This window comes from Rhinichthys klamathensis, unplaced genomic scaffold, assembly GCF_029890125.1.
Source record: "Rhinichthys klamathensis goyatoka isolate OS25496 unplaced genomic scaffold, OSU_Roscu_1.1 h1tg000123l_1, whole genome shotgun sequence".
In the NCBI taxonomy this organism is placed as follows: domain Eukaryota; kingdom Metazoa; phylum Chordata; class Actinopteri; order Cypriniformes; family Leuciscidae; genus Rhinichthys; species Rhinichthys klamathensis.
Genome location: NW_026606660.1, coordinates 6,846,566 through 6,870,104, shown reverse-complemented (window position 1 = coordinate 6,870,104; position 23,539 = coordinate 6,846,566). Strand labels below are relative to the sequence as shown.

Below are 23,539 nucleotides of genomic sequence, written 5' to 3'. Positions count from 1 at the left end.
ATTCCGGAAAAACATACAATGTAAACTTTCGTTCCTACCAAAACATTAGTTCCGAGAAAATGGAGGACAATCTAATCATCGCTGTTGCTGGGTTTCCTATCATTTATGATATGACGTTGTTTGCATATAGATAACGGTCCTGGAGGGTGTCATGAACCCAAAATCTCTTGAGTCCGACGTCTTCTCCGCAAATACAATACAGCAGCACCAAACACAACAACTTTGTGATGATCCATAATAGGGGTGGAACGGTACATGTATTCGTATCGAACCGAATCGGTACGGGCGTCACGGTTCGGTGCACGAATTTACACGGAGAATACACGGTATAAAAAAAAATAATAATAAAATCGCGTGCAAATTAATGTAATGCAGAACTACTGTTAGATACGCGGGTTCTTTAGGGACACATAATCTGTAGCATCGGCTTAGCTCTGAACGCGCGTTCACTTCAAACGTTGGCTTTATACGCGCGTCCTATTCGCTTGGACTAGCGTCGAACTAGACGCGAATTTGACGCTCTATTCGCGTTTGGTGTGACCGTGACCGCATAATGAACAGGCTACGATGTCAATATTGCAATGGTGGAGTGTGTGTGTTTGTGTGTGTGTGTGAGAGAGAGAGAGAGGCGCGCGGGCGCGATCGAACTGGGTGAGTGAGAGAGAGAGAGAGAGAGAGGCGCGAGATCGAACAGTGGAAACATAAAAAACATACTCCGTCATTTTGTTCATACAGATCATTAAACCTGCAAAGTGTTTACTTATATTTGTGTACACTCGCAATAAAACACAACATTGTGCTTTTGTCACACTGTAAACTGTTGTCAAACTGTAACCTACAACTGTCACCCAACCAAAATCACACACACACACACACACACACACACACACACACACACACACACACACACACACTGTTTTAAAAGCAAAACATATTTATCCAACTCCATTTCAAAACAGTCTGTGGGTCCCATCTTTTGGACATTCGTCATTGGTTTTCATTTCTTGTCCTCGGAGCACTAATCTTACACATTCTACATTCATTAAAAAAAGAAAATTGAATGTTTTTAATGGTAGTATTATTTTATACATGCAGAAATCAATTATTTATAATTCAGATGAGAATATGTTACATTGTCAATTCATAATGTTAATTAAAATTAAGGAAAACAAATATATTGATCTGAAATATAGCAAAATAATTTTAAATTAATAGTACAATTACCAAACATATCGCAAGGTCTTTTTGTCTTTTTATTAATTTAATTAATAAACTAATTATATAAAACTAATGTCAGTGCATAAACTGGTTCTATGCCTCTATCAATAAAACTTATTTTAAAAATACAATGCCTTCTGCATTTTTGTTTTGCTTTTCCCTCCATTGTACCGAAATCGTACCGAACCGTGATGTCTGAACCGAGGTATGAACCGAACCGGGACTTCTGTGTACCGTTCCACCCCTAATCCATAATGATCCAGTGATACACATTTGAGGATGAGCGCAACTTTTATTGGAAATATTTACGAACGCTCATTTTAAGCGGGAATGCAATTCATTTGCTCACGGTAACACCGATTTGACAATGGAGACACGATTACTATCGAGGCGAATGGTTATACCGGTCTCAAGCTAAATCTGAGAAACCCCATGACCTGTACCTCAAATGCAACCAGCACAGCCTTGAAGAAGATTTTATAAGCTGGTTCAGTGGCTAATTGTTTGGAGTTAGAAATATATAACTCGCGCTGCATATTTAGTAATTTTGCCTCAGATACCAGGGCTCGAATTTCGGCGCGGGTATTGCGCATAATTCTAATCATTCCCGCAGGTCTCCCATTTCTAAAGCGGGAAATTCCCGCAATCGTAATCCACACAGATAAAATCAAATCATTCTTTTAACGACTATCTTCCAGACGCAATTTCACAAACAGCGTGAGTGTTCAGCGGTGCCGCGCGTCTTCTATCTCTTCTCTCATAATGTGTTGTGCAAGGCAAGGATCAAGCGCTGCGGCGATAATAAGTTACACACTCGCGTTTTGGAGTCGGGACCATAGACTGTGTGCGGATCCACTTGTCCGTGCGGCACTTCTGTCGCGCCGCGCTCCGCTTTATTCCTATGAGTGACGTCACGCGACTTTGACGCACCCGCAAAGCATTCTGGGAAGGCGGCGCTTCATTTAGAAAAATGCTGCGCGTCGAAAAGCTGGCCGATGCCCATCTTTATGCAAATGAATTCCGTTGAACGCGACTATCCAATAGAAGTAGAGCATATGGAGACGGGGGGGAAGTCTCTCGCAGGTCCTCTATTCTAGACTGGCCGCTGGCTCAAAACCACGCCCATAGCGGTAAACTTGAGGAACGCCCATCAAAGTACAAATCTGGGGAGGCGTCGCAACAACACGCGACTGTCGTGTCGCAAAAGTGGATCTCTACCGTGAGGTTGGGACATGACGGAATATTCACTTGCACAATCGGGCCAGCTGTGCATCGTGACTGAAGTCTTTTTAAGTCTTACCAGTTTAAACATTCAAGCGATTTTAAACTAATCAGTGCTCGTGCGCTCTCTGAGAGATTATCTATGCGCACATTCATAGAAAATCCGCCTCAAAAACAGCTGGCCAGTAACTATTTTTTGCGGATTATATTGTTTTAACACGCAAAATTGTCAATTTCGGTCTTTGTGAGTAGGCTATACTCTAAACATAGTCGGTTTTGTCTTTAATAGGCCTAAGCATAAAACGCTTGCCAGTATAATGAACACAGGATCCGTGCACTAGCTCTTAAAGTGACGGCAGCCATATGTGTCTGTCATTAATTTTGTTGTCAAAACAACAAAAGATAGCTTTAAGTTAAAGGAATCAGGATTAATAGCCTATGTATGTAATTTATTCAGGACTAAAATACTACCCAGTGTTATTTTCCATTTGATTACTTTATTCAGTTTCTGTATATGAATACTAGTGTTAGACCCATTGAAAAAAGTAGCACAAATAAATACAATAGAATAAAGATACAAATAAAGACAATTAAAGAGAAAAGTTTTTCAATTTAATTAAACAATTTAAATCAAGCTTCCTTGTGATGTGTAAATTCTTAACAACAATATTACCCCATTGTAAAAATGCAATGAGCGCAAACATTTAGGCAAGATAAATATAATAATTTTGTTTGGAAAAAATGCCCCCCCCTTTCTCCCCCTCAAACAAAAAAAATCCCCCCCATGAGAATCATCTAAGGGGGGGATTTCCCCCCCATTTTCCAAAACGAAATTCAGGCCCTGGATACAGGATTAACACATTCGCTTTAACAAGCAGGTTGTTCATTACCACGGCAACCGCTTGCGTGTCATGTTGAATGCGATTTTCGTGTTTAAAAAGTAACTATACATAAGAGATGGAAAGATGCAGATAACCATACATTAAGGTTATTTCTATTTGTTACGATATTGATATATGAACTGATGTTGTCAAATAAGTTTCATGCTTTCCCCGTTGTGAGCGTGCACTCCTCTAAACTGTAGTCTACGGGTGCTGCACTGTTGACTGCTGCTCATTTCCCCCGAGAATATCATGTTAAAGTGTAAATTGCAGGTTAACCACCACAACCAATTAATGTGTAAATTAAAGTGCTCAATGTGTATAAATTTCTGTCTTAAAATGCGTTAAAAGAACATTTATTGGGTTTTTTTACCGTAACTGGGTGATGACGTCATAAGAGGGAGCGCGGGCGGTAATGCACTCACTCTTTGTGTGCCGGTTGAAGGAGAATAAAACGATTCGCGGGACTCCCGCAAACTGGAAATATCTATGTATAAAACATAAAAACAAATACATTTGTATTCATCTGTTGCAGAAAAGCAATAAGAACAACTAAAACAAAATAGAAACGGTTTACAGGCAGAGTTTCTATTTCTAACATGTCTGCAGCGTTGAGCGATGTAGCCAATCACAGGCATATGTGTAGATTTCTTGAACGCAATAATGGCCAATCAGAAGCATTTACGATGGACTCCCCTCACCGCTCAAAACGGACTTTTTGTTCAGTGCTGAATTCTGTATGCTGGCAAATCCTCTAATTATAACAAACATAGTGTAGGCCTATATATTATGAAAGCTTCATTGATAATAACAGAGATGTGTGAGATCGCGATGAACTGATGTCAGCTTTTTAGGAATTATTATGGGAGCGCACTTTGCGCGCAGTCATGCCAGACCATGCACGCAGTAGCCCGCTTGCTTAATGTTATAACAGTGATCAGGAGCATGTATGCTGATGTGTATGGTGGCGACACGTAGGCTAACTTGAAAGTATTTGGAGGAACAGAAAAAAGTCTTTTTGCGGGCGGGAGCGGGACAAAACATAAATGTTGCGGGAGGGAGAAAGTAATATAGAAAGTAGTTGAGAACGTCAGTTATAACGACCCACGTATAAAAAAATAGTCTGGTTTAAACCGGGCTCATAATTACAGTTAATGTGTCGGGCAGGGCCGGACCGGGCTCGGACACAGCGGGCTCGGGTAGGGTCTTGCTTGATTTTTTTGGGCCCGATCTAAGCTCTACCTCGGGTAAGTTATGCTAACACTTACAGGCACGAATCAGCCGTTTGTCCTGGGGAACTTGTGGAGCCTCTCCCCCGTTTTTGATGTATTCGTACATCCCGCACAAACACGATAGATAACCAACACGATAGATAACCATTTTTGCTAGCTAGGTCTCCAAATATAACGTGACTCCAGGCCTGGAGCATAGACAGTAAAAGCTTGGAGTACCTTTTATGACGTCACGCCCAGCCTAGTGGAAGGGAGGGGGCCTGCTTAAAACCACTGTAAAACGCACCAACTTTTCATATTATATTCAGCATTTTGGTATAAAAAAAACAATGGTGGGCGGTTCTTATCTTTGTTTAGTAAGCACATTGCAGGTAAAAATTTTCACGAAGATAATGCAATTTACACTTTAACAACTAGGGCTGGGTATTGACACAAATTTCATAATTCGTTTTCGATTCACAAGCTTGCGATTCGATTTCGATTCAATATTGATTATTTTGGATATCAGGTACAATACATGGCAAATTTTCTCAAGGAAAACAAATCTCTTAACTAATGCTGTATACTATGGGAGTCAGTTGTAGCCTACTATAGCTGTAACTGGTATTAAGGCAGAAGAGGAGATCATGTGCGCTCCACGCTGCTGCTTCTCTTGAGCTGAGCCAGAGCGATCTCACGCCACAGCGCCAAAACGGTATTTATGTTTTTGAATTTCGTAAGAAAATGGACGTAATTTGAGACTTCATTTAGTATCAATAGTAACAAAGCACAAAGATTATTGCGATTTATTGGATGGGATGCGCGCTACAATGTTCCATTCATCAAATGAAAACAGGATGACTAATTGATTCTTGAGATTTAAGAATCGATATCGGTTCGTAAAAATGAGAATCGATTAATATCGAGAAATTGATATTTTTTACCCAGCCCTAGTCAATATGAGGATCCCTAGATTGAATGTTGATTTTATTATTTGATCATCCATTTATGAAAATAATCATTACTGACAGCCCTACATTAAGAAACTGGAAAAGAAACCTAAGTTTAGGCTCTTTGTTCCATTTAAATAATAATAATAATTTTTGTAAAGGAGTAAATTATTTTTGGGTGAACTTTTCTTTTAATAAGTTCTTCTTTTTCTTTCTTCAGATTTTCCCCATTTATGCTCTTTAACCATTTGGAAAGGCAAGATTCTCAACCAAGATGTGTTCAATTCCTGGTTTGCCAGAAGTCGGATCCAATACGACCATTCATATCGCAAGAGTCACTTTAAACCCACACACTATCTTAGTGGAATTTGGAGGGAATTTAAATCATGGACAAGAGGCCATTGATGTATATCAACAACTAAAAAAAGACATTGACGCCCTTAGGAAACGGCAGCAAACTTTTGAAGGCAAACCTGGAGAAGTATGTTTAGTATATGAAGACGGAGCTTGGCACAGAGCAAGGATACTTTCAAAATCTAAACATGAATACAAGGTGTTCCTAATTGATGATGGTAAATTACTCTGGGCCTCAAGCAAAGTCTTGACAAAATGTCCACGCAACCTTTGCAGTCTACCTCCCAAAGTAGAGCTTTGTATACTGGCCAGTGTATCACCTCTATGTCTTGAGAGTGCATGGTCTCGGGCCGCTTCAGAGTACATCAGATCTTTGTGTGGGAAAAAGGTATCTGGGTGTGTTCAGGATGTGATGATGCCTTCCAGAATTGTTCTCCTTGACATTCCAAGTTTATCCAAACAAATGTATGAACTTGGATTTGCTAGAAAGATGCCTAATGAAGACTTTAAAAGCCTTGTAATGCATTCACTGGATTTGCCAATAAATCCTTCCATGCAGACAAACGTTGTGACTACAAATGGTCAGCAGGAGCATGCCAGTGACCCTGACAAGTTGCATCAATACTTGTATCCAGAGTTGTTGCCTGGAACAATTGAGATTGTAACTGTAACACAAGTTGTTCATCCATTGAGGATCTTTTGCAAACTGCATGTCTTTTCACATGAGCTCAAGAAATTAAGTGATCAGCTCCACGAATACTATGAAGATGCATTCTCTGCTCAGATGCGAATGCCGCTGTCTGATGGGTCTCCATGTGCAACCAAAGGAAGTGATGGCAATTGGTATCGATCTGTACTTCAGCAGAACAACATCTCTGATGTTGTCAAGGTCTTTCATGTCGATTATGGAATTGGAGATTTTGTTAAACTCTGTAATATCAGACCCTTGTCTGCAAGGTTCTTCCAATTGCCAGTTATCACCTATGAATGCTCTTTATATGGTGTCATTGACAAAGGAGTTGGATGGAGGACTGATCAGATAGATTATCTGAAGTCTGTTGTACTCAATCAAATCCTTGTTGGAAAATTCGAGCATCACAGTGTGAAAGGGGATGTCTATCATATAACGCTTTATGGAAATGACAATGTAAATGTGAACAACACATTTGGCCACAGAGAGCAGTGTTTGTCCGTGACGGAGAGAATTTGTAGTGACCCAACTCTTGAGAATCTAAACAAAGTGACTTGCAAATATATGCATGACAGAAATGTGTCTTTACATTCTCTCCATTCACCCATTTTAACCAGATGCTCCAGTTCTCTTGAAAATGTCTTGGTAGTGAGACCTTCCAAATCTAAAGAAAACCTACAACCTGCAGAGGGAGGGCACTCACCAAATATTGGTGCAGCTCCACTCCTTCAGACTGATACATATGTTGATTCACCACCTAAAATTGAAGTGGGTGCAAAGGCTAAGGTACAAATAACATGTGTCCAAAGTGTAAACCAGTTCTTTGGCCATTTTGCAGAAAATACTGATACGGTCAGGAAAATGACCAAAGATATTCAACAACTGTGCCGCAAGCGACCAGAAGCAAAGTTGTCAATTTCCCCTAAGATGATGTGTCTTGCTAAATACACAGATGGGCTGTGGCACAGAGGACAAATTGAATCAATGCATCAAAAAATACTTGTCCAATTTGTAGACTATGGTGACTTGGTCGTTTTGGATAAATCTGATATTCTACCATTTCCCCCAAATGCTAGTGCGCTTGCATCTACTCCCATTCAGGCTGTTCTGTTTGAACTTTTTAATTTAACATTACCTGAGCCATGTGAGATTAATGAGTGGTTTAAAAACTACGCTACAGACTGCATGTTCACTGTCATCGTGAAACAAAATACCTCTGGCAAACTATCAGTGGAGATGTATGACGAGAAAACAAACCTCAACTTAAAAATTAAAGAGCAGTCGAACAATACCAAAAGAAACATTGGCAAAGGAACTGATAAGGCTCATACTTTCAAGGAGACTTCAGAAAGAGTGGAGTCTAGAGGGGTAAGAAATAATTTAAGCACTCCATCACAAGCACATGAGAAAACTTCCACGAAACCAGTTGTTCAAGGTACATTGAAACAAAACTTCCAGACTGTTACTAGTCAAACAAGTGGACACAGTAGAGCTAGGCCTAATGGTTTACAGCAACAGGTGATCCTTTGTTATCCAAAGCTCACCGATCTTCCCTCGAAAGCCTTGGATGCAGGATATGTTTCAGACATCTATGTTTCACACTGTAATAGTCCATCGAGTTTTTTTGTACAATTGACAAGTGATGAAGATGAAATATTTTCTATTCTCGACAATCTTAATTCTGGTCAATTAAGTGATGCACAAGTTGAACTAAACTTGTTGCAGTCAGGTGACCTGGTGAGAGCTGAATATCCTGCTGATGGGGCCTGGTATCGTGCTGTTGTTCAAAACAAGAGAGATGGCATGGTTCAAGTGCAGTTTATTGATTTTGGGAATGAGGCAACACTTCTGCCCCTTAAAATAAGGCAACTTGGCAAGCAGTTCCTTAGCACCCCCAGGCTCAGTATTTGTTGCACAGTTGAGGATGGTAAGAAAAGAAAAAAAGGTGATTGGACCCAGGAAGATATTTTGACTTTCAAAAAATCAGCAGGTGAAAATGGTGAGAAGAAAATTCAATGCAAGTTTATCCAAGAGGACGTATCTGCTTGGCTTGTCAGTTTAGAACACCAGGGTGTTGTATTGGAAGGTCCTTTGTTTAATACTGCTCTCAAATCAGGTGTTCAAACTGAATCGCAAATGCGCTGCAATGAAGATACCCAGCCGTTAACGTTCAAGGAACCAGCTATAACTCAAGGACAAATAGTAGAAGCATATGCTTCATCTATTGATGGACCAAATTACTTCTGGTGCCAGTTCAAAAACTCAGAGGAACTTAACAAAGTCTCTCTACTTGCACAAGAAATTGGAAACTGTAGTCAAACTAAACCAATTCAGCCAAATCAGTTACGCCAAGGAGGACTGTGCATAGCATTCTTTTCTGACCAGCAGTGGTACCGTGCACAGGTTATCAATACACATGATACAACGGTCTCTGTTCTTTTCATAGATTATGGAAATGAGTCTGAAATTGATCTGAACTTCGTTAAGTTCCTGCCCACCAAGCTCCTGGAAAGCCCACCACAAGCATTTCTATGTCAGTTAGAAGCTTTGGGGTCCGTAGATGGCACTTGGAGTGACGCTGCAACTGATAAATTTTTTGATCTTCTGGTGAATGAACCTTTAAAAGTGACTATTCAGAACACTGAAAGGTATGAGGACATTACAAAGTGTCCCCTGTACAGCGTTCTTGTTGAATCCAAGGGGCTTATTGTTAATGATCTTATGAAAGATTACTGGTGTGACCCCAAACCTCAAGTCTGTAGCAAAGTGAGAGAGTCCGCTAAAACAAAACCCTCTGCAGGTAAGAACAACTTTGGAGTAACAAGCTCTGAAACTGTTCAGAAAGGTAAAACTCTCAAGCTTAATTCTAGTGCAAGACCATCAAATGATGTTAACCCTGAACTTATCAACTTTGAGTCACAGATTTCTCAAAATGAATCCAATCAAGAAGATCGATTACAGCGTGCTGCAGCCATGACCCGAGACCAAAGGATTACAAACCCAACGTCTACTGAAGAATCTGTGGTTCCTGAATTATCAGTGCGGTTTTTACCTCAAGTTGGAGATCTTCCTCCCCGTGTGATAGAACCAGGTACAGTGTCTGAAGTGTATATTTCACACATCAACAGCCTGACAAGTTTTTTTGTGCAACTGGCAGTAGATGAGAATACATTATTCTCCCTTAGCGAACTATTGAATTCCCCTCAGCCATCTGAGAAAGAAGAAAGGAATGCATTCAGTGTTCAGCAGGGAAGTTTGGTTAAAGCCATGTTTTCTGTAGATGGTTCCTGGTATCGTGCCATTGTGAAGGACACAACTGAAAATGGCAAGATTCAGGTAGAGTTCATAGATTTTGGAAATGAGGCAACTGTATCTCCCCTTGAAATTCGTCAACTTGATGAGCTGCTACTGTTGTACCCAAGGTTCAGCATTCACTGCAGCTGTAGTGTAGATGATCGATTCAAGACTCAGGGAATAGAGGAAATGAAGGAACAGATATTGCTCTTCAAAAAAAATTTCGGTGATGCTGGGGAGAATACTCTCTCTTGCAAGTTTATCAAAGATGACGACATTAATTGGGAAGTTAAAATGACTCCCAGCTCATTGGGTTCGTTGAGTGAGAAATGGGATCATTTTGATTTGAATGCATTACTGGCAGTTTCCAAAACTGAGGAGGAGACATTCCAGCTGCTCTTCAAGAAACCAGATGTGTCTTTGGGACAGACGGTAGAAGCTTTTGCATCATGCATTGTTGGACCAAATTATTTCTGGTGCCAGTTTTCAAACTCTGAAATACTTGACCAAATCACCCACGTTGCCCAAGAATATGGAAACTCTAGTGAGACGCAGCCAATTCTGCTAGATAGTTTGGAAACTGAAAACCCGTGCTTGGCTCGTTACTGCGACGATCAGATGTGGTATCGTGCAAAGGTTCTTAATAAGTGCAAAAACACTGTTTCTGTCCTATTTGTTGATTTCGGAAATGAGTCGGAAATCAGTGAAGGCTCTGTTAAAGCACTACCTTATGACTTACTGCAAAGTCCAGCTCAAGCTTTTCTGTGTCAGTTAGAAGGATTTGATCTATCATCTGGATCATGCGACAGTGTAGCTACCGATACATTCTATGAGCTTGTTGTGGATAAACCTCTGAAAGTAACTGTGCAGTGCATTGCTAATATGCTGGACCCTAACAGCCCTCCATATTATGTTAAAGTTGAGTCTCCACAATGTCTTGTAAATGAGCACATGACAAAGTTTTTGAGGAACTCTGCAGAGGTGATTGAATCCCATGAAAAACCCACTGCATTAACATCTGTAGATCAACCCGTTTCGGAGGATAAAACAAGTGTGAACATTTCAATCACAATAAAGGAAAATCACACTGTGTCAACATCTGTAGATCAACCTGTTTCAGAGGATAAAACGAGTGTGAACCTTGCAGTCTTAACAGAGGAAAATCACACAAGTGAACCTCATTGTGCTGAACAACATGGAGGTAATCGAATCGAACTATTAGTAATAAATGGTGAATTGCATGATGTACCTGAAAACAAGGTGGATGATCAGCTTGGGGATATCATTGATAATGATTCTACAAGGACAAATTCAGTTTTAGAAATTCAAAAAGTTTGTCATGAACCTGACGATGGAGTTCCTGTTGGATCAGCTGAGCCAATGCTGCTGCATACTGTGGAAAATGGCAAAGATATGGAAGATTCTGAAAAAGGTTCGTAAATTTGTGATAAAATCTTTCAATTATTTTTCAAATGGAATATCATTTATTTTAAAGGGATAGTTCACCCAAAAACGAAAATTACCCCATGATTTACTCGCCCTCAAACCATCCTCGGTGTATGTGACATTCTTCTTTCAGACGAATACAATCTGAGTTATATTAAATTACCTGGCTCTTCCAAGCTTTATAATGGCCGCTTTCTGTTTTGAAGTCCATAAAAGTGCATCTGTCCATCATAAAAGTGCTCCACATGGCTCCGGGGGGTTAATAAAGGCCTTCTGAAGCGACTCGTTTGTGTAAGAAAAATATCCATATTTTTACAACTTTATCGACTAAAATAACTACCTTCCGGCAGATGGCCTACGCAAGTCGACATAAGCCAAAAGAGTAACACTTGATGATGTATGACATAGGAGTATCGTAATCTTTGACGCCTGTCACTGTTCAAACAAATAAGGCTGGGCAACAAACTGAAGTTCCTCCGACATTTCTCTTTAAAAATTCTCGTTTTAGACTTCTAATTCATGACTGTTGTTTTGTTTTGCTCTATCCTCTGCGTTTCCACGTTCGTCATCAGTCATGGGAATAACGGCATCATAAATAAACGGCGTTACTAACGCAGTAATCAAACGAATTACTGTTTCCCCCGTTACAACACCGTTACCGTTACTGACGATAAAATGCGGTATTACTATAGCCTAAATGAGCTCACTGACGCGGTTTTCATCCGAGTAGGCTCTCCGCCATATGGCCTGAAAAGTTTTTTCTCTGGTGTGTGTTTGAGGCGCCGGACTGGACAAAAGCTATGCAAACGGCGCGAGCGTGCTCGACAATGCGTGAGACAGGGTTTCCGCGGGGCATTAAAAAGCATTATAAGTCCTTAAATGGATTTTGCGAAAATTAAGGCCTTAAGGCATTAAAAACCATTAAATTTCATTCTTACAGGCATTAAATTTTTTTATAGTTTTGAAGAGAATTTTATATAAATTTATTTGAATATAGCCTCCATAATTAATAATTTGTATTTGCTGTCGCAAAATATGTACGTTTGTGTGATAAATACGCGGAACCAGTTTGGTAATTGCTTCTGGCCGGAGCAAAAGTGCCGTGATGCGGAGAGGTGATGCAGGTCTGAACCTTGGAAAAATGAGAGTGCAAATTCCAGCCAAAGTGGCTGGAAAACAAAACTTTTAAGACATGGTTGCAGCCCGTTAGTGGTAAAAATGATTAAGGATTTTGCGGCGTTTGTAAAAAAAAACATTTAAAGTTGTGGACAATGGGAATCAGCGCCGTAAAACCCATGTGACGGCCACAAATCGGCGTTAGATTTAAATAGTACATTGTGTTTAATTTTTCATTTAATGAGATCTAATATATGTTGCTAGTAGCGAGTAAAGAGAGTCTCTCCGCAACGGATTGAAGCTCGCGTCCGAGAGAAGTGTTGTGCACGAGCCACAACAGAACGCAGGCAAAGAACGTATATTGTTCTTCTATACTCTTTGACGCAGGGCTCTCAAGTGTCACTCATTGAGCGTGACAGTCACTCATTTCGGTCTTTTGTCACGCACTTCCGCCACACATTGTATTTCTCACGCTGAAAAACTATTTATAATATATTGAATGCTGCAGCGCCCCAAATGTCTCTGGCCACGCCGCTATCACTATGGAACCGACAGGAATCAAGCGCCTCTCCCATGCAGTTCTCTAGTCGAGCCTGCCACTTATCAGCCAATCAAAAAAAAAGAAAGGGTCTACACATTAGCCAATTAGAAAATAGCACTATTGTATCTGGGTAAGATTCAAGATAAGTCATGATCTCCTGTTTTAATGTTACAAAAAATTCACAACTTGTTTGACACAAACAATGGCAACTTGATTGCTGCTAGAGAAACGTTTCCCAGATAATTAGCATGAGTTTTTCATGAGTGTCTGTAACTTAGACAACAGTTTTACAGCCTGTTCACTGACAACACCTGCTCAGAACAAGTAGTTTAGGCCTAATCATATTTTCGTTATTGACATAGTCAAATTATAAACATCTCTCTCTCCAAATAGGCTTAATAATTTTATAAGCACTAAATAAATTAAAGTGTATTGCATAGTCGATGTTATAGGTCACTTTTAAAATCATGTCATATTTTTATAATTATATCCGGGCCATGGATGCATTAATCATTGCATCTGTCTTTCAAAGATGTCAGGTAAAAACAGACTGATCTCATGAAACGGCGTATGTATGACACGCCAATTCGTATTTCCATTTTTGGCGTGCTATCAACACGCATAATCGCTTTTCAGCGTGTTTATAAACGCCTTTGACTTAACGTTATATTACTGTATTATGTATATATAAATAAATGACCTACCCCAACCCCGTCCCTAAACCTACCCGTCACTGGGGTTAATACCATTTATGAGTCTTCTCCTACCATCCTAGGAAAAGAAATATCGCTCCACAGATGTAGATATAGATTTTGCTTCGTTTCGCTCGGACATTTAACGGTGTACACATACACGCGGAATCACTCGGACATTTAATGGCGTACACATACACGCAAAATATTTCGGCGTGGACATACATTACACACGGATAGCTCAAAATGCGAATAGATAACACGCCGCTTGACTTGAAAGTGGCGTGTATGTTTACGCTAAGTCATGATGTCATGTTGGGTAAAAAGCAATTAAGCATCCTCTCATTCGCCCTGAGAGGAAAGCCCCCTAAAAAGGCCAGGTTAGAGGATGCCGGTCCAGAGAAGGTGGCGAAAAGGGCCCATTAGAGGAGAAGACGGTGCAGGTAGAAGAGGAAGAGAATAAATACTTTGTATTTGGTTGAATTGTCAGTGCCATGTGTCAAATCTTCTCTATTGCAAGTGTGAGCAATTATTAATAACAACAACAAAAACACTAGTCAAGTCATCTTCATTTATATAGCGCTTTTAACAATGGATTGTTTCAAAGCAGCTTTACAGAGATAAACATAATTTAAGGTAACAGATTGTTTTGGCGTTATAGCGGTTCTTGAATAATGTTACTTCCAGCTAAAGTTAACTTTGATTGATTCACCTCCGTCGAAATGTTCAGACTTTAAACGCGAACCTGTGATTAACGCTAATAATAATATTACTAATGAAACACCACCATTCATGCGACCCGTCCTTACATCTGTGTTCCAGAAAAAAAACATTTTATATATATATAAATATATAAACAGTGCGCGAGAGAGACCGAGTGGGTCCAAGAGCGCGCTCGACAGTGCGCGAGAGAGACCGAGTGTGTCCGAGAGCGTGCTTGACAGTGCGCGAGAGAGACCAAGGGTGTCCGTGAGAGAGACCGAGTGGGTCCGAGAGTGCGCGAGAGAGACCGAGTGAGTCCGAGAGCGCGCTCAAAAGTGCGCGAGAGAGACCGAGTGGGTCCGAGAGTGCGCCCGACAGTGTGCAAGAGAGACCGAGTGGGTCCGAGAGCGCGCTCAAAAGTGTGCGAGAGACCGAGGGTGTATCCGAGCATTATTCTAATGCTGAAATTTGTCATTTATTTATAAACAAATTATATAATCTCTGTAGCCTATTGGTATTGTAAAGCCTGGCTAGATCGGCCCAAAGTCAAGCATCCGATCAGCGGGTGAAGGTCTCTGCGTGTTACTGTCTTTTCTCGTGGCAAAGTATTTTTGATTAAATGCAATACATTTCTCATATGTATTCTCTCATTATTTCATCTGACTCCATAAATGAAAAGGTTTTTAATGATATATGTGCATCATTAAATATAAGCGAAAGCTTGACTATTCCTTTTAACTTGTCAAAGTTTATAATCAAAATGTAACAATTTATGTCAGGTAAAAGTATCATTCCAATTTCATAATCCGTTCAAAGATAATCAATACAAAACATCAAATGCTCTGGAATAAAGAGAAGACGAACCCGACATTAGGAAATACGTGAAGCTGAGAGTCTCGGCGACTCTGCATTCACAGGCTCATCTGAAGTACAGAAAAGGCCCCGAGCCTTTGCTGCATTTCATTATATAGACAGACCCCATTTCATATGTAAACATGAGTTCACAGTGGAAATTCACCTTAACACCTTCCCAGACTTACTGGGGGCAGAAGTTGATTTACTTGATGCAAATTCCCACTATTAGCAAATGGTTCCGAGTTAACACCTTCTGAGAGCAGGAGGGTTTAACCATCCACCTTCCTTTGTGTGTATAAAGGACCTTATTAAAAACCTTATTACCTTTTGTTTTACTTATTTGGAAATGAGACATTTGTACCAGTCACACTGAGACATTTCGAATGATACTAAACATATATAATACTCTGATAATCATTCACATTAAACCATTTAGATTCTTGGGTGAGTTTTTGGTGATCTTCGCATTGGGGTGAGAGAGAGGAGAGAGGTGAGAGGACCTTCGTCTCAATGGTGCACGAGGGGGAGATCAAATGTTAAATTTCAGCCTCAACCAGTTCTTCCAGTTTTTCCAGTCTTACAATGGTATCATCTGCAACATTTTAATTAATTTACATGGTTATACAAATAAAAAAATAAAAAAAATAACCTGCAGGGAACGTTCTGGGAGCACTTCTTGTTAAACGGTTTACTTTTGTGAGGAAGAAAATACTTAGGCTACAGTATGTCTACCAGTTGTGTGACAGTTTTATCATTTTAATTTGCACTACAAAGAGTATGTATATATTTTTATTATCACTTATTCTAGGTACATTTCTTAAGCATCATTTATTTTTCAACTTATTTGTTGGCCAGTTGTGGTCTGTGCAATATAAAATATTAAAAGTTCTAAACCATCTATATGTTTTATTGTTCTACTATAGTAATGATAATGTTTAAAATATATTGAATTTAATAGGTGTCTCTCACATTGTCCCACAGCAACATTACAATAGTGTAGATTAGTGTACAATGTTTTATAATAATTATTTTCTATTTATTGTCCATTTCATTAATTTAACATATTTAATATTGGGGGCATCCAAGTTATTTGACACAGACATATTTAAACATTTTTTTAAAACTTTTTTTTATTTATTTTTTTAAAGTAACGCAATAGTTACTTTCCCTGGTAATTAGTTACATTTATAATGATTTAACTCCGTTACTAACTCAGTAATAGTTACTACTCACAAATAGTAACTAATTACTTTTTTTAAGTAACATGCCCAACACTGTTTGTCATTACATTGTGCATCAGGTCAAGGGTTACTCTTTCACCGTAAATTGATGGCGGTCTGCCGAAAGCTAGTTATTTTAGTCGATAAAGTTTTAACTATGGATCTTTTTCTCACACGAACACATTGCTTCGCTTCAGAAGTCCGTTATTAACCCCCTGGAGCCGTGTGGAGCACTTTTATCATGGATGGATGTACTTTTTTGGACAGAAACTGTCCATTCACTGCCATTTTATAAAGCTTGGAAGAGCTAGGACATGTTTTAAATATAACTCCGATTGTATTCGTCTGAAAGAATAATGTAATATGCACTTATGTAATATACCTAGGATGGTTTCAGGGTGAGTAAATCATGGGGTAATTTTAATTTTTGGGTGAACTATCCCTTTAAGGGCTATTTATTTTTTAGGCTTATATTTTAGACCCTATCCACAATTTCTCTAGATGAGTATTTTAATTTAAGGCTGGAATACGTTACACTACTTTTTACCCATATTTTCACCACACTTTACAGTCTGAAGGAGTCATCGCTAGTTGCTGAAAGTTAGTTTTTGGGCAGTTGATTTTGGCTGATTTTGCATAAAATTGTGTAGTGTATGATGGCCAGAGCCTCCGATTATTTATATATTATTACTTTAAAAAAAAATGCTATAATTAGTTAGACTGATTCTTTTCAGTTTGAGGGTATCATGCATGTTTGATATTTTGAGCTAATTTTAGAACACATTTTTCTCATTTGTCATTTCTTCTATATGATGTGCATGTTTCTGTTTGGTACAATGTGTAGTTCTATGGTGTGAAAATCTGTCGTTTAGTGTATGATGGCCTATTTTTTATTTTATCTATTTTTAGTTGTCAATGGTTGATTTATTTTTTCCCTTCGCTTATTTTTCAACAGACGTCCCGATGACACCAAGCAGAAGTTCAGATTGGGTTGCTGGTTTAGAAAATAAAATGTTACCTATGGTATTCCTTTTTTGCTTTTGTGTTTGTTTGTTTTTTTATATTCAGTAATCCCTACTGAAAAGTAACTCTTTCCCCCCCCTTTTTGTTACTTTATAGGTTTGCACTGAAGACTCATGTGACTCTAAGTGCATCTTCAAATGAGTAACATTTTTAACTATTTATTGTGGAAAGGTATAAGCCATTTTTTTTCATGGGGAAAATAGATGTCCATTTGAAACAATTTTTTGTTAGTTGCACATTCAAGTCTGTGAAAGATTAGAGATGTTACTTGCCATGTTTCTTGTCATTTTAAAACACGGCATGACGCTTGTCTGATTGCAGTGTTAGGTTTTGTTGATACCCTAGTTTATCCTTGATGATCTTTTTTTTTTTATGTAGTTACACAAGTGTTTGTGAATTTAATGGTGGTTGAATTTAATGGTGGTTGAATTTAATGATGGTTGGAGTACCTAGCCCCCCCCCCCCCCCCCTCCCTTTTTTTTTGTGAAATATAGTTTGTATTAATTTCTTTCTTAATGTGTTTGAATAATTTGTTGCAATAAAAACTGTTCATAGAGATGGTTTTGATATAGTTTTGAATATTTTAAATGTGCACTTAAAGGTGCTCTAAGCGATGTCACGCGTTTTTTAGGCCAAAACATTTTTTGTCACATACAGCAAACATCTCCTCACTATCCGCTGGCTGCCTGTCCCCTGAACACACTGTAAAGAAACGCGATCTCTGTAGACAGCCCAGGCTCCACAAACAGCAACAAAAGCAAACTGCAGCGACCCGCTCCCCAAAACATAACAAACTGTTCCAGCCAAGGACAAGAATGGTTTGGGGGGTTAGTGTGCGGATGAGGAGGGAGGGTCTAGCTAGCCTCCGTTTTGTTTGACAATAGATCGAACGTCAACAAGAAGTGACGTCACCCAGGATCGCTTAGAGAACCTTTAAGTATGCTAAATTGCACCATGACACCTGAAAATTAATGCATGAGACAAACGAGGTTCTTTTTCGAGGAGGCGCAATGCGGCTCAATGCCTTCGTCGAGCAGTATTCAGATTCCATGAGCGCTTTTTTCCTTTGTCTAAAACATTTTTAAATTACAACGCATAATCGTTTAAATATATCAATTTATTTGAGTGGTACCTGATAGAAATCCGCCAACAAAATCAATATTAATGATTACATACCCAGTTATCACAAATGTCTCTGATTGGTCAATAATGATCTGTGCTGAGAAAAGGAACCGGTATAAAATTAAAATTATACTCTGGGTGCTTCTCAATATCCCTCCTCGTCTCCTCGGTCCTCCGTCCTCCATCCTATGACCCGGAAACCAATCGAGCTCAGCCATCTTAAAGGACATCTCAATTCTCTAATTGCACCGCGAGGAATCGAGGAGCGAGTATGGAATGCCAAAGCTGACTTAATTAAAAATAAATAAATACATAAATAAATATACAAATAAATGTAAAAAAGCAAAAATACATAAATAAATATACAAAGAAATGTAAAAAAGTACAAATAAATGAGTATTTATACTTTTATTTCCTTATTTATGTATAATTGTATTTTTTCACACATTTATTCATTTATTTATTTCCACATGTATTTATTTCCACATGTATTTATTTCCACATGTATTTATTCCCACATGTATTTATTCCCACATGTATTTATCCCCACATGTATTTATCCCCACATGTATTTATCCCCACATGTATTTATCCCCACATGTATTTATCCCCACATGTATTTATCCCCACATGTATTTATCCCCACATGTATTTATCCCCACATGTATTTATCCCCACATGTATTTATCCCCACATGTATTTATCCCCACATGTATTTATCCCCACATGTATTTATCCCCACATGTATTTATCCCCACATGTATTTATCCCCACATGTATTTATCCCCACATGTATTTATCCCCACATGTATTTATCCCCACATGTATTTATCCCCACATGTATTTATCCCCACATGTATTTATCCCCACATGTATTTATCCCCACATGTATTTATCCCCACATGTATTTATCCCCACATGTATTTATCCCCACATGTATTTATCCCCACATGTATTTATCCCCACATGTATTTATCCCCACATGTATTTATCCCCACATGTATTTATCCCCACATGTATTTATCCCCACATGTATTTATCCCCACATGTATTTATCCCCACATGTATTTATCCCCACATGTATTTATCCCCACATGTATTTATCCCCACATGTATTTATCCCCACATGTATTTATCCCCACATGTATTTATCCCCACATGTATTTATCCCCACATGTATTTATCCCCACATGTATTTATCCCCACATGTATTTATCCCCACATGTATTTATCCCCACATGTATTTATCCCCACATGTATTTATCCCCACATGTATTTATCCCCACATGTATTTATCCCCACATGTATTTATCCCCACATGTATTTATCCCCACATGTATTTATCCCCACATGTATTTATCCCCACATGTATTTATCCCCACATGTATTTATCCCCACATGTATTTATCCCCACATGTATTTATCCCCACATGTATTTATCCCCACATGTATTTATCCCCACATGTATTTATCCCCACATGTATTTATCCCCACATGTATTTATCCCCACATGTATTTATCCCCACATGTATTTATCCCCACATGTATTTATCCCCACATGTATTTATCCCCACATGTATTTATCCCCACATGTATTTATCCCCACATGTATTTATCCCCACATGTATTTATCCCCACATGTATTTATCCCCACATGTATTTATCCCCACATGTATTTATCCCCACATGTATTTATCCCCACATGTATTTATCCCCACATGTATTTATCCCCACATGTATTTATCCCCACATGTATTTATCCCCACATGTATTTATCCCCACATGTATTTATCCCCACATGTATTTATCCCCACATGTATTTATCCCCACATGTATTTATCCCCACATGTATTTATCCCCACATGTATTTATCCCCACATGTATTTATCCCCACATGTATTTATCCCCACGCTAATGAGGGGGGCGTGTTTTACCTCAGGCATCAGCAATCGAGCTCAGAGTGGCAGTGCTGAAGCTTTGAGGCCACAGTTACACCTTGTGGTGTGTGACCAAACGAAACGCAAGAGGTGTGCGGACAATATCACATTTTAACTCATGTATATCACCCTAACTGTATGTAGGCTATATAGGGTTAACACACATGAACAGAAACTGCACTTCAACGGGTCTGATAGCAGACACTTGGACATGGAAGCGCATGAAAGTATCCACTATTAATAACAACGTAAACGCGGTGGATAGGGCTGATAAGAGCTTGCGTTTATTGTCGAGGAGACTCGCACACCAGCGCAGAACGCGGAGAGAAACCAGCGCACATTTCACTGCCTCCTACGCAAGCATATTGATCAATGAGTTTGAAACGCGACTCAATACACGGTTTACATTCGCGTTTCATAATTTCGTATGCATAACAGGTGACAATTCAAATGCTTAAAACACAACCCATATTTCATAGATGCTGCTCTTAGATACTGATTAATCACAAGTCATCAGTTTGGAATTATTCTTAAATCAAACAAAAGGGGCTCATGTAAACGCAGCTAGTGAGCCACGCATCTCACCCCATGCAGTGGAGGACAGAAGCATCATCATGCCCATCAAACAGCACCTGTCGTGCCCATGGGCGTGGGGATATTTCCCCCTATAAATTGATGTTATATCTACCCAAACCTTATTAAATAGGTAGGCTATACATCATCATATATGTCAAGTTCTTAACCCTCTAGGCGCCACGGTCGAGTTTACTCGACGAGATGCGGCTCTGAATAAAACGGCCGATTTTGTCAAATTGGGTGTCAAATTTCGTTCGTCCTCCCTTCCACTGGATGGCAGACATGTCATACTTCATCCCCAAATCAAAAAAACGTCATGTTTCTATACAAAATGTTCGAATTAGAGCGCATTGAATCAGTGCGATCAAAAGCGGAGCTAGTGTGCGAGTGAGCCGTGTTATCAGATCCTCTCCGCAATCGCGGCGACAGTATTGTGGTGGAGACTTTGTCTAATGCCACTGGGTATGTTAGACGAGGTCGAAGTATTCATAGGAGAGTTAGGAGACAACGTGGAGGCAGGGTGAGGAGTCGCAATGACAATGACAGCAGTCCGAGCTGTGCACACTCGGCGCGTGCGCGAGGCAGATCTGGGCGCGCTGCTCGTATCATCTCACTCATGATCTGTGCCTTGCCGTGGCGAGTGAGCGTTTGAACTAAACAGGTCGTGTCTACTTGTGTTTGTATGTCATATGAATAAAATATATTTGCCCCATACATGGAATCAAAGTGCCTACTGTATTTAGTAAATGGAAAATCTCTACAGCAAAAGGCCAATCACTACATGCATTCGGTTTGTTTCTACCATTTATTAGTAATGATTTACACAGTTTGTTTACTACTTACTATATACCTGAGCATTCAGTATTGTGCAATATAGCATACAGAAGGTGATGGACATTTTGGGGGAAAAGAAGTGCTGCATTTTATCATTTAAACATGTGACTTTTCATGAAAATTCTATAATACAAGATATGACCACCATATGATGTCATAATATGCAAATTCGATGGGAAAATGTAATCCCTACGTAAACTTTGGGTCTTCCTTAATATTTCTCTAATTTACGGAAAGTCTCTATCTTTTATCACTTTTAAGATATAGCCCAGATAGCACAAGTCTATTTGATGTTATATTTACATCTGTAAGACGTATTTTTAAGAGTGTTTGCTCATCTGCAAGACGTCTATAGGACATTTCCTGTCAGATGTCAAATAGACGTTTAGAAGATGTCTTTAAGATGTAATGATTTAGAATGCATGTTAAACTGACATCTTCTAAACGTCTATTTGACATCTGACAGGAAACGTCCTATAGACGTCTTGCAGATGAGCAAACACTCTTAAAAATACGTCTTCCAGATGTAAATATAACATCAAATAGACTTGTGCTATCTGGGAGCCTTTAGAAATTATGATGTCAAAATCGAACGTTTTAGGAAAAAACCTCTGGCGCCTAAAGGGTTAATATTAATCGATAAACTACTCAGTTATAATTATAATAAGGCACTATAGCTGTTATCAGTAAAATAAAATTAACAAAAGTCATTAAGTCATTAAAAGTCAAAATCTTAATACAGAGGAGAATGCTTTTACACTGCAAATACAATTGCATAAAAGTCGTTATGAGATTAATGTTAAAAATAAATGAATATAGAAATATGAAATGATGGAATCAATTAAATTGTATGTTTAAATATAAAACTAAAACAGCCAGTAGGTGGCGGTAAGTCACTGTCTAAACGAGTGAGTCATATCATTAATTCAGACCGATTCATTCAAATACTGATTCATTCAGTTCGGGGGGAAATTATAATAAAATTATCTCATGTCCAAGTGTCTGCTATCAGACCAGTTGAAGTGCAGTTTCTGTTCATGTGTGTTAACCCTATATAGCCTACCCTACATACAGTTAGGGTGATATACATGAGTTAAAATGTGATATTGTCCGCACACCCAGTGGCGGTTCTACATTGAATTACACCCTGGGCGAGACCCCCTTTGAGCACCCCCCCCCCCCCCCCCCACCCCCCCCCCCTCCCCCCAGAGTTTTTAAAAGTGAAAGTGGCCGAGAGCTTATGTAGTAACACAATACTTATCTCTTAAATAATTTCTAATAACTCTAAAATTATCCAAACTGTTTTAGAACTAAAATAGCTTTTGTAGGCCTGTCACTCTTAAATGTCAGAGAAAAGGACAGAATCAGAGATTATTTTTTAATAGAAAATTGTACTTTGCATATTATAGGCTACTGTAAAAACACATGATTATAGTTGATTTTAGTTGATCATTATGAAAATTATTTTCATTTCATGAATATAGTGACCAAAATGATCACGGTTAAACACAGAATCTTGTTCAAAAAGTAGGACTAATACACAATGAAATCTATTCACCAAGTTAATAACATTAAAGATGATGGCCAAATTTTAAAGGAGTGTCTTTTATGTTATCTACTAACATGCACACGTTCAAATAAACTTTGCCAAAAAA

General features: G+C 38.9%; 1 protein-coding gene across 1 annotated transcript; it reads left to right on the top strand.

Annotated features, from left to right (window-relative positions):
- The first annotated feature begins 5,662 nt into the window (after positions 1–5,662).
- Positions 5,663–17,603, top strand: LOC130088964 (tudor domain-containing 6). Its single transcript, XM_056255998.1, has 4 exons — positions 5,663–9,415; positions 9,488–11,252; positions 17,348–17,415; positions 17,512–17,603. The coding sequence occupies exons 1-4, from the start codon at positions 5,756–5,758 to the stop codon at positions 17,554–17,556; spliced, it is 5,538 nt and encodes a 1,845-aa protein (XP_056111973.1). The 5' UTR covers positions 5,663–5,755; the 3' UTR covers positions 17,557–17,603.
- The last annotated feature ends 5,936 nt before the right edge of the window (positions 17,604–23,539 follow it).